This window comes from Neltuma alba, unplaced genomic scaffold, assembly GCF_004799145.2.
Source record: "Neltuma alba isolate B1F8T4 unplaced genomic scaffold, ASM479914v2 tig00007462_pilon, whole genome shotgun sequence".
In the NCBI taxonomy this organism is placed as follows: Eukaryota; Viridiplantae; Streptophyta; class Magnoliopsida; order Fabales; family Fabaceae; genus Neltuma; species Neltuma alba.
The window spans coordinates 1-12090 of record NW_021634792.1 but is presented as its reverse complement, the minus strand read 5'-3'; the positions used below and the strand labels follow the sequence as shown (position 1 = coordinate 12090).

Sequence of the window (12090 nt, the reverse complement as noted above, 5' to 3'; positions counted from 1 at the left end):
AATTTTAACTTTTTTCTTAAATCACGTAATTTGTTTATAAAAGGTAGGAGTAATTTATGAGGAAATGGCATTCACTTCTGCATTTGAATTGTATTTAGATTAGTTTATTTTAAGGGATTTTATGGTGTATTTTTCTAGTCTATTCATAAATCACTGTTAATATGTTTTACATAGATCAAAAAAAATTTTAGACTTCATTAACTCTATTTAAAATTCAATAAATTTCTAACTTTATCATTATTTAATATACATTATACCTTATATAAATAAAGTTAACACCATAAAAAATTTCTCTTATTATCTTATAAATAAGACGAAAAAAAATGTATTCTTTCTCTATTCTATAAATAAGATCATATGAGCACCAAATAAATATATGTGTGAGGAATTTTTATCTTGGAAAGTGTAAAGACACCAAAATCATACCCCACCTACGGAGGAGAGGAAAAAGAGAAGCACATGTGCCTGAATAAAAAGAAATATGAGGTTGAACTAGATTTTTTTTATTAATTAGTTATAAATTACTCTTTCTATCCTAAATTGAAGCCAATTAAGAAACTGACTTTAATATTAAGTATAAGAGATTAATTCATTTTATATATCATATTTTTAAAACAAATTATCTAACTTTTAAATTTATATTTAATCTAATGTTATATAAGAGTATTTGAGAGATTGTATCATATTTGTCAAAATTAAATAATTTGATTAACTTCTTTAATATCTTCAAATTGGTAAACAAAGTTCATAAGATGTCTTTATTATGGATATTATTAGGCATTGTGATGGAGTTAGAGACAAAGAAAGATGCGTTGGCCAACAAAAAGGGTATTTGCTAAAAAAAATGAAGAGCATTTTATGACAGAATGAGATACGCAGGCGCAAAATTAAAAAGGGGGAATGATGCGTGTATTTATTTATTAATTTATTATGATGTCATGACAATATTACCCCTTATTATTAAAAAAACTAAGTGATTGATAACATTTTTAATGGTAAGAACAAATTTGTTACGGTTTTAAACTTACAAGGCAAATATGTGCCCAAAGAAATGTTTGAGCATCCACTACTAACGCTCTTGAATGAAAACTTGCGAAACGAATTTCTATTTTAACCCATTTATTATTTGAGTTTGTCTCCAAACATCTTGCTATCAAATACTATTACTTTCGATATTAATATAAGAACTAGTTAACTAATTTGAGTAGGTTAAGAAAATTAGTTGAGTTAGTTATTTGTAATAAATAAGTGTTATCTTTATTAAAATATCCTTACTAATTAAATCTCATTTGATGAAACATTTAATATGTACAATTAGTATAAGGATTATCTTAAAAAAATAGATAAATATAAAAAATAAAATGAATTAAGATATTATATTTAAAATCAAAATAAAAATGAAATAATTTCTTATATTAATCACAAAAGGCAATATTATACTAGAAGGGCAGGAAAAAAGCCTCAAGGTTAAGAAAGCAGAGAAACTGGGCAATTATACAAAGTCAATCACAAGTTGACTTGTTGATTCCTACAGTAAGCCGGATGCTTGGAGGTTCCTACTTCCTATTGGCCGATCATAGCTTTACTCGCGGCATGATGAAATGCTAAGTTTTTACTTTCTTACTCAGTTCTTCAGAACCTCATCTTGCTTTCGCTAATCATCTGGTGTTACCCTTCTCTCTGTTCCCGGCTCCGGAAATATGGCCTTACAGAGAATGGAGAAAGCAAACGAAGATGCAAATCTTCCCGACAATGAGCAAGAAGAATTCTCGAAATCCTTTGTTTGCTGCGTTTGCCTGTAAGTTTCTTTTCATCATTATAAAGCGAAGCATCTCCAAGCCATCTGTTAATGTTGATCTATAGTATGTCGATTTCTTCTTTCATGATTGGAAAAGGGTCATGGAATTTTGTTTTTCGAAGATCGAGTTGAGTTAATGGTGATAATTTGAAAGTCACATTTTTTTTCCCTTGTCACATATTTCAATTAAATTCTGGTTGATGAATGCGTTGATCTATGGAACTAGGAACGATTCTGAATTCAACTTTATTTGGTTTTTAGTTTTTGACTCCATTTTTAAGGTTTTGTTTGCTAAATCTAAGTCTAACTTGATCATGCAGGGATCTATTATACAAGCCTATTGTGCTGCGTAAGTCAACATTATCTTCATTAAGGAAAAAATTAGTATTGTTTCACTCTGATTAGAATCCTGTAAGCCTATTATTTTTCATTTTCAGCTTGCGGCCACATATCCTGTTTCTGGTGTGTCCACCAGTCAATGAGCCCCCTTTTGAGTCTCATTGTCCAAGTTGTGAGCATCCGTATCATCACTTTCCTGCAATCTGTTGGATGCTTCACTTCTTGCTTCTGAGAGTGTATCCTGTTGCTTACAAGAAAAGGGAAATTCAAAGTCTTGGTATGCCTTTTTCCGGGGCCTTGTGCATGAGCACGTGTGTCGCGTGCAGTTTGCCACTTTTGGTCCTTGCTTTTAATTTATCTTCTCGCAGAAGGAAAATAAATTAAAATGTGTTGGTGCTAGATTTAGTACATTTTTCTGTCAAAAACTGCCAAGTCATTGATGCTGGTGCTTGTTACTGTTCCTCAGTTCACATGTTCAAAATGTGTTGAGTAAGCTGATCTGATTTTCTTAATTGAAATTATGTTTCTGCACAAGGTAAAGTGAACCTTTGAATTTTGACATGGCCATAATTTAAGGTCAAGAGACTTTTATGTAAATAGGCATTAAAAATTATAATAAAAACTATTAATAGACCTTCATTTGACATCTTAAACTTCAGAGTCAAAATAGTTCTTGGAAATCAAGAAGTCATTTCTTTTGCAATTCTTGGTATGCAGCAAAAAGAGAAAACGAAATTCATCACAAGTCTTTGAAGTGCATGTGATGACAGTAAACTCCAAGGATAAGAACTTTCCGGCGTCTACTTTTTGAAGCAGAATGCAGATCCATAAATTTCTGCTGCTCTGTTTATTGGAGGCTTTTTTTTTTTCCCCCCTCCTCGTGTTGTATTTGTACTGTTTTGGTGTAACATGTAAAACTTTTTTCGTGTTCTTTTGATTCTTGGTTTGTCCTCGTATATTGTTTGTAAGCTTCGGTTTCCCCTTCTTCTTGTCACTTTCTTTCAAGTACATTTGCATATATTATAAAAAGACGAGTTTTCCTTTTTGTCTTCTTCTGGCAAAGTTTGAAGCAACGGTTTATCTGTTTCCTTTTTCCAGAGGACGAAAAGAAAGGGGGCTGCTACTCTCCTCAATTTGATGGTGATAATCTTGCATCAGAAGTTAAGCTTGATCATCTAGGTACTTCATCTTCCTGCTATACCGGGAATCTGGTTTCCAACCCGCAGAATATAGGACTTTCTGCAAGTATGGAGCCATCAGGGTCAGAAACTGAAATGCAACATAAGGGAACCATCTGTTCTAAAGATGTTTTTGGTGGAACTCCTGAAGCTCTCGGGACTCCTGCTCAAGCAAAAGTGCTGCCTCAGAATGATAGGCAGCAGAGGATATCAGTTGCAGATGTGATGTGTTCAACATGCAAGCAACTGCTTTTTCATCCTGTTGTTCTTAACTGTGGTCATGGTATTTATGCACAATATTTACCTCTCGTTTCTAAAATAATAAGACCATTGATAGAAAATCTATTCAGTTGATACATAACTTCTCTGCTTTTTCTTCATTCTCTACAGTATACTGTGAGTCTTGCATCAAGAACTCAGCTGATGAGATGCTTATATGCCAAATTTGTCAACTTCCACATCCAAGGGGATTTCCAAGAGTTTGTTTGGAGCTTGATAACTTTATAAAGGAAGAATTTCCTGAGGAATATGCAAAGCAAAGAGATGCTGTTCAACTTAGGCATATCAACGATAAACCTGATACCCCTTCTTGTATGTATCTTTGCCTCCTGGTTTTAGTATAATTTGATTGTACTCTGTTGATGAATCCATGAGGAAATCAAGTTTCTTCTAAGAAACTTTTAGGATAATCGATCCTTCAAAATAAATCGTAGGAAATAGCACATGCATAAAATATATGGTATATTAGGGAGATTCCATATAGTAAGCTGACATCTATTATTGTTGATTATTAAAGAAAAGAAAACAAAAGTTACTCTTCCGGTCCTTAATACAAAACCTATTTAACTAATTTGATTAGATTAATAAAGTCAGGTAAATTAGTTAATTATAAAAAATATGACATGTTTTTTCTAAAATAGCATAATCATCTTTCTTCATATCCTTCTTTCATGTCCTACTTGATAATGGTTAAGGGAGCATCAATAAGGGTAATTTAGAAAAAATTGATAAATGTGATAAATAGGTCTTATATTTAGGATCAAGATCAACTCAATAATTAGGTCCTATATTAAGGACTAGAGGAGTACTTTGATAAGCGGAATTGGCTGTTATGATTTGGAAATCATTGACCATTATGATTTAGGAAGATGCATGGGCTCATCCAATTGTTTTCTCCTCTCATCTTGTGTAAGTTCAGATGCAGGCCACAACCATAGTGCTTCAACCTCCAGCCTTTCTACTCGGCCCATTCCCCTTTTCTGTCATATCATTAATTCTCCTCTTTTCAATGTCATTGTTTCAAACTTCTGGCTGATACACTTGCGTGTTTTAGCCACCTCATGCTAATCGTTCCAAGTTTATTCTTGAGGGACATGTTTGTTTTCAATTATTAATTTCTTTGAGTTTCGATGATGATTCTCACATTAAGTTTTTGTCATTCCTACTAATTGGTTCTTTCCCTATATGTAAAAGTTTTCCCTCTTACAATTTTCCCCTTTCTTACACATTCGAAATTTGATTCACTTCAGTGTTTCTTTAATAATATTATTCCATCTTATTGGTATCTCCTAGTTACGCTTTAGCTTCTGCTTCCAGGTTCACTGAATAATGATGGCGGAGGAAGAGCAGCATTGTGGTCTGATCCTCACTCAAAAGTACATGTTGGAGTTGGTTGTGATTTTTGTGGGGTATGTAAAATCTCTAATCTTTCCTTTCTTGAATTTTTGCTTGTATTTTTTTCCCCCTTGATGTTTATCTATATTTGGGGTTGTTCACGTGGAAATGAGCAATGAACATTACCAAGTAGAAACCTTATTTTATTGACCCAGGATGGTAGTGGTCTTTTATACTAATGCCTTGTTCCTTATGCAACCATGTAGTTGTATTTTGTTTAGTTCCTGATGTTATGAAATGACTGATGAGGACTACTGCTAGGATTCTTGGTGTATGAATGAAGTCTAAGGCTAGACTTTTCTTTGAGAAATTCTTTTCCTCCCATCTTTTCTGAATTAAAGTCGTTCTCTTGGCTTCCATTGAGCTGTGGGTTCATGAATAATGCTAAGGGGTTTGCATTGCAGATTTGTAGGGCGTTTAGAGAGCTCTTTTGATTTGATATTTCTATTTTTTGGAATGCAAAGGCCATGGCAAGAAGCTATGCAGAAGAAACAAAATTAAGACATCAGAAATCATAATACCCCCACACTTTGATTCCCCATTCCCCCCACCCCGGGGGTTTTCAGTCATTTTCTTTGATACTTCTAGTTTTCTAGTGTGGTAACACAAGGCTTGTCTGTTCAGATGTTTCCAATTGTTGGGGATAGATACAGATGCAAAGACTGTAAGGAGAAGATTGGTTTTGATCTTTGTGCGGACTGTTATAAAATTCGCAGCAAGATTCCGGGTCGGTTCAATCAGCAGCACACTCCAGATCACGAGTTTGAGCTTGAACAAATCAGCATTATCCATAACATAATGAGACTGGTTACTGGACAGTTAGGAGATGGTTCCATTGAAAACTTGCCTATGGAAAGCTTAGGATTTAGACCTGAAGATCCCAATTTGGTGGTTGATGCTGATGGAGAACATAACCAGAATGACTCTGGCGGCACCAATTGAGGAGTTGAATTGACAAAAATCCCAACTTCATCTGCCGCTGTTTTGGTTGGGAATCACTCACTAGTTTATTTGGAAAATGGCAGTTGAGGAACCATCAGTAAAATTAAGTTCTGTTTTTTTTTCTTTTTTTAAACGTGAGGATCCAAAGTTTGAAGACATCTTTGTTAACTTATATATTAAAAGTGCTCAGTCTGGTTGTATGATGTTGAAGAATTATGAGTCAAGAATGTTATCATATGGTTTATCTAATACTGTTCTATATATTCACCTTCAGTTTGGTGTCTTTGGATTCTATCCTTGTCCCAATGACTATTAACTGTGTTTTTTTCTTTGGTAACAGAATATGTGTGTTTAGATAATATTTACTACTAATGCAGTTAGTCTGTTCCCTTCATTAATATGTTTAGATAGTATGGAGTCAGACATACTCTTATCATATCACAAGATGCAATATCATTGGAGAGAAGTTGCATGTAAATTTGTAAGCCGCCATAGATGACTAACAAGCATCATCTTCCTGGCTCTGAAGCATCTCAACAACTTGGCTCATGGTGGGCCTTGCATCTCTGTCTTCTTCCACACACTCCATAGCCACTTTAGCCAGAGTCTCCATCTTTCTCTTCTCAACCCCATACTCTGATACAATGGCTGCGTCCAGTATCTGCTCCACCCAACTGCACGACGTCGTTTTCTTCCTCTTCTCTCTCACCCATGTCAAAAGGTTCCCATTATTTGCTCCTTCGTCTTCATCAGTCCCAGTTCCCATCCTCGTCGGACTCCTTCCTGTTATCATCTCCAACACAACGATCCCATAGCTATACACATCCACCTTTGACGTTATTGGCAGATTAAAAAGCCACTCAGGTGCCATGTACCCCCTCGTTCCTCTTATAACTGAGAAATTTTTGGAGTTTTGGTCATTACGATTTTGAAGCTTGGATAAGCCGAAATCTGCTACCTTGGGTTGGTAATTGAATCCAGAAGAATATTATGGGGCTTTATGTCACAATGCAGAATCCACTCCAAGCATTCTTCGTGTAAGTAGGCTAGACCCGTTGCTGTTCCAAGAGCGATGTTGTATCTTTTGGTCCAATCCAAAGTGTTTGATTTGAGATTTTCTGCTAAAGAACCTTTTCCCATGTACTCGTACACCAAAAGCCTGTGCTTTCCCTCTGCACAATACCCCCACATTTCAATTAAGTTCATGTGGTTAAGCCTACCGATTATGCTCACTTCAGCGAGGAATTCTCCTTCTTCTTGTTTGGCTCCAACGATGTTATTGTTCAGCTTCTTAATTGCTGCAATTCTTTGATCACCCAACACTCCCTTGTACACTATTCCACCTGAGCCTCTTCCAATTTCTTCTGTGAACTCTTTTGTTGCTTGTTTTAGCTCAGAGTAAGTAAATCTTTTAAACCCAAAAGGAGAGAGAAAATTGTATCCTTGTTGATTTCTACTAGAGTTTTGTTTTGTAATCAAAGAACACCAAATTGTAAAAATGAGAAGGACTTCAACCACCCCAATTGAGACAGCGAACCAAAGAAAGAACTTCACGAAACTACTGACGTGTCTCTTGGTATAGGCTCTTTCAAGCTTCACCGGGCAAACATTACCATTTTCTTGAGTTGGTTCTTCTTCTTCACGGAACAAAACATTGCTGCTAAGGGATCTTGGGAGTCTCAAGTAGGTCGCTCCTTCGAAACTTGGTGAATGATGACCGTTAAGCATAGCTCTTTTCGTAAAGCATTGAAATAAGCCTTGCTGGTCCATTGTGTACTGAAAAGCCTTGCAGTCACAATCATTCAAACAATCATCCTTACAATCATTCAAAGTGATGTTTCTCACATAGACAACGTCATACCCATATAGCTCAACATTGAACAATTTGAAGAAGGTAGACTCATTTTTATCGCACGAGAGTTGAAACTTGGGTTCACAACCATAAGACCAATCACTATGGTTCTTCACTCTATAGCCTGGAAGACACAAGCACTTCCTTCCTCCTTTAGGATCATACATGCAAGTACTATTAGCACCACAAATTCCATGCACAATACAAGAATCAGATATGGCTTGCCACGTCACCTCCCATTGATTATTCTGTAGGCTGTACACTCGAATGTTTCCATCAGGATCTAATTTCAATCTTCTTTGTATCAAAGCCCCATAATCAGAAGTTCTGAAGTTATACTTGTCTGTTGAACTGAAACCTCCAATTGAATCTAACACTGCGATTCTGCTACTGTTGTAGGTGTTTCTGTCAACCTCCCAGCTCTTAAGCCATGGTGATGGCCAATATTTGCTGGAGACATCGGGACCATCATATAGAAGGCTAAGAACATTTTCGTCATCGAAGACAAGCTTGTAGAATCCAAAGGAATAGTTGGTTTCGCTCCTAGCAGAGACTAGCTTTGTATATCTTGTGAGTTGTTGTCCAGGAAGCAGAGTGTCTGTCGGGAAATCAAAGCTCTGCCATAGAATTTTGCTTCCTCGTATTTGGTTCTCGTAGAGTACTAGATTTCCATTGTTGTTAAGAACCAACCGGGTCGGCAAAGACGAGGTGGTGCCGGCCGACCACACGTTGAACTGTCCGGCATCAGAGAGGACAAGGTTTCCAGTTTTGAGAAGGGAAAGTGATGACCGTTTTCCGTTGACGGGTTGGTCACGGTTTGCTGTCCAAACGACAGTGAGGGTTTGGGTGAACCAAACGGAGAATACACAGGCGTTTTCACCAACGAGGTAAAAGCCGGCAGAGAAGACGCCGTTTTGTGACAGGATAACATCTTCTGGTTTCTCCACTGAGAGAGAGAAGCCACTGTTAAGTGATGAAGATGAAGAACATCGAAAAGACAGAGATAAGAGAAGAAGAATGCGTAGGGTTGAAGAAACAGCCATATCAAAACAGCAGGAAAAATGGGATTTGATTATATCTGCGGAAGATGAATCATTGTGATCAGTGCCTTTATGGTTCGGTCTTCGAATGATGCATATAAATAGACTCTGAATTCATTTCATCTGCGGAATTGAGATTTGATCCTTAAAATTTAAAGTCAATGTGTGTGAATGTTTGACTTTGATGTTCCTTGCTCTAATAATGTTCTCCGTGGTTAATTATTTATTTGTCCACGAGTTCTCTTGGACCACGTGGAAGAGCATACAATTATACTTTTATCTATTAAACTAGACTTTTAATTTTATTTAATTATCTCATATCAAACAAGCCCTCAAATCTCATTTTGAACTGCATATGATATATTTAAATAACGTTATGAAAATATAAAGGACGGAGAGAGTATAGTATAAATAGTTATCTCTTTTGAAAGCTGTGTTTATTAAATATAGATAAAATTAAAAAATTACTATATTTTTATAAAGAATTAATGTATTTTAAGGTTTTTCTTACTCTATGTGAAAATTGCCAAAAGTGTTTTATAAATAGAATTAAAGGAGTAGATAGCAACTCCAAATAATCCTTACAAGCACTTAAAAAATTATTTTTATGTAAGTTAAAATAAAACTCATCTTACATGCTTACTTGGTGCATTATAAAATCACTTTTAAAAAGCTAATCCAAACCCTATCTTAGAGGGTGTTTGGATTTGGCTAAAAATACTTTCTAAAAGCATTTTTTCGTAAATTGAGGTGAATTTTTCTATATATTTATTTTGTATATGTAGCATCCTAAAAAAATTTATTTCAAATAATAATAATTAAATAATATGAAATCATAATTTAAAAAAAAAAGAAAAAAAATCACACATCTTTCCACCGAATTCGGTGGAAAAAGGTTGAGAACATTTAAAAGGAAGAGAAGTTTGGGAGAGAAGTCATTTACTAAAGGAAGAAAAATGGGGGAGATTAATAAATGAAGAAGGAAAATTGGGGATGAAACGGTTGGGGTTTGAAAGATAAATGGAAAACGGAGGTTTTTAGCAGAGAGAGAAAGTGAGAGTGAGAAGCATAGAAAGAGAGATAGGAAAAAAGACAGAGGAGTATTAGCATTTTGAAAGACAATATAAGTTTTGAGGATCATTTAAATACATACATATACTTCTTTTTATTAAAATTTTTTATGAATATTTTCTATATATTTAGAGCTTTATATCAGTAATATCATTATAATGTTTAGAGAAGATTTTGTGATTTGAATATGGAGAGTAAGTATTGAGTTTTGACAATAGATGACCATAGAGATTTAGAGGTAAATGAGTAGTTAATTTTAATTAGTTTAGATTTGTCCATTTATTACTTTTGGTATTTAAATCAAATTTATTTTGTTAAAATTCTGTCATTTATGATATATATCATATTTATACTGATTAAAATTAAGTCAAATAATTTATTTGAGTTGTTTGATATATTATTAAAATTTAATCAGTTTATATTTATTTATTGATTGTTTCGAGAATTTTAAATTAAAATTTTAGTTGAAAAATATATTATTCATGATATATAGAATGTTTTTATCGATTAAATTTAAGTTAAGTAACTTATTTGGGTTATTTAGTATATTATTGATATTTAATCAATTTAAAATGTGAAATAGGTTAAAGATATATTATTAGAAAATCTTTTGAAGTTGGAAACTTAAGTTATAAATTGAGATTTTTATAATGTTAGATAAAAACAATATTTTTATAATTTAAATGAGTTATTTGGGGGAAGAAAAATGTTATTTGAGGTAAGAATTTTTGGATAGTAAATATATGTGTGTGTGTATATATATATCAATAACAATAAATCCTATATAATTTAAGTTATTTATTTGTATGTATGTTAAATCGCATCTATATTATTTGTAGATTATCTTGTACTTCGAAGTCTGTAATTTGTACTCTTATTTCTCAAGCCATGAAGTTAAATTTGAGTAGAGTAGATGTAACCGGGATTAATTTATTTTATATACATGTTTTAGATTGTAAGGTGTTTTATTATGTTTTATTTTCTCAAATTAATTTGTGAAAGTATGCCTGTGAATAAAAATATATTTTCTTATATGACAAATTTTGGTGAAGTGGAAAGTATGTTAATTTAATTATGTATGAGTTGTGTTTTATTTGAAATTATGTTTTGTTGTGGTGTGTTGAATTTAATATACTAATATTATGTTATTAAATAAAATGAAAATATGTTGTTTTTGTTTGAAATTATATCATCTTATTTGAAGAATTATGATATTTTCAATATACATTATAACCATGCATGGGATTCATATGTGGAAGTTGAGATTTTGTTATGTGCAGGATAATTGTTCTTGAAATTCACGTGGCATGCCTACACTATTGATTCTAGTGTTTGACTTTTTTATTAAACCCCTGTAGTTCTTCCTTTTCCTTGGCCCGGAATTGAGAACGAGCTTTTAGATAGACATCTTTTACACTATAGTCTATTTTTGGGCAGTGTAGGTACAAGAAGGGGCCCATTGCTTAATGTGCGTAAGGTAACCTTTGGTCGAGTTACGCAATATAGAAAGCCTGAGTCCTTGTCAAGCAGTTATAAGGAGTAAGGTGATGGGAAGGCATATTTCATTGTGTTGTTACATATATGTACTTTTGTATGAATTGTGTTGTGGATGGTGAGATATGCTCCTTTTATGTGATTGTATCTGTTAAAACATTATTTATTACTTAAATTATATTTAAACACTACTTCACCAATTTGCCATCATACTTGTATATGTTATAAATTAATGCTTGGTTACTAGGACTTTATGTCTCACCCCACTATTTACTAATGCTTTTCAAGAAAGTCATTTAGTTTAGCTCGGCACAAGGAGAAGCAACCAGAAGCATAGGCGAGTATAGCCTAATAGTCCTCTTTTAGTTTAGGCATGTAATGTTATGTATTGCCATCTTGAGGCCCATAGTTTTGTTGATATATACTTTTTTTTGTTGGGTTGTTGAATGACTGTATTTGATGGAATGTTATTAGAATAACTGGAAGCCATAAGACTCTATTGTTTGTACTACTCTTATGTGTATGACTTGTGGACTGGATGAGCATCCTGTGTCTTATGCTCTAAATTTTTGTGGGATGAATATTTTTGATGGGCTTGGGGTAGTTATTGTACCCTTAGTCCTTGTTCTACATGTTGTTAAACTCATAGGTGTTTTTTATATATCTGGAGCCCTTTTTGATATTTTCGAAATAAGACAAATT

The 12090-nt window shown here is 33.8% G+C and overlaps 2 protein-coding genes and 1 pseudogene across 2 annotated transcripts; 2 read left to right on the top strand and 1 right to left on the bottom strand.

Annotated features, from left to right (window-relative positions):
• The first annotated feature begins 1572 nt into the window (after positions 1-1572).
• LOC114752646 (LON peptidase N-terminal domain and RING finger protein C14F5.10c-like) lies at positions 1573-2369 on the top strand. The gene is made up of 3 exons (XM_028941390.1): positions 1573-1798; positions 2119-2147; positions 2236-2369. Exons 1-3 carry the CDS (start codon positions 1701-1703, stop codon positions 2367-2369), a joined length of 261 nt encoding a protein of 86 aa, XP_028797223.1. The 5' UTR covers positions 1573-1700.
• A 745-nt stretch (positions 2370-3114) lies between these two features.
• LOC114752651 (E3 ubiquitin-protein ligase PRT1-like) lies at positions 3115-6223 on the top strand. The gene is made up of 4 exons (XM_028941393.1): positions 3115-3598; positions 3706-3906; positions 4912-5003; positions 5614-6223. The coding sequence occupies exons 1-4, from the start codon at positions 3385-3387 to the stop codon at positions 5929-5931; spliced, it is 825 nt and encodes a 274-aa protein (XP_028797226.1). The 5' UTR covers positions 3115-3384; the 3' UTR covers positions 5932-6223.
• A 126-nt stretch (positions 6224-6349) lies between these two features.
• Positions 6350-8942, bottom strand: LOC114752650 (putative receptor protein kinase ZmPK1; annotated as a pseudogene).
• Between the last annotated feature and the right edge of the window lie 3148 nt (positions 8943-12090).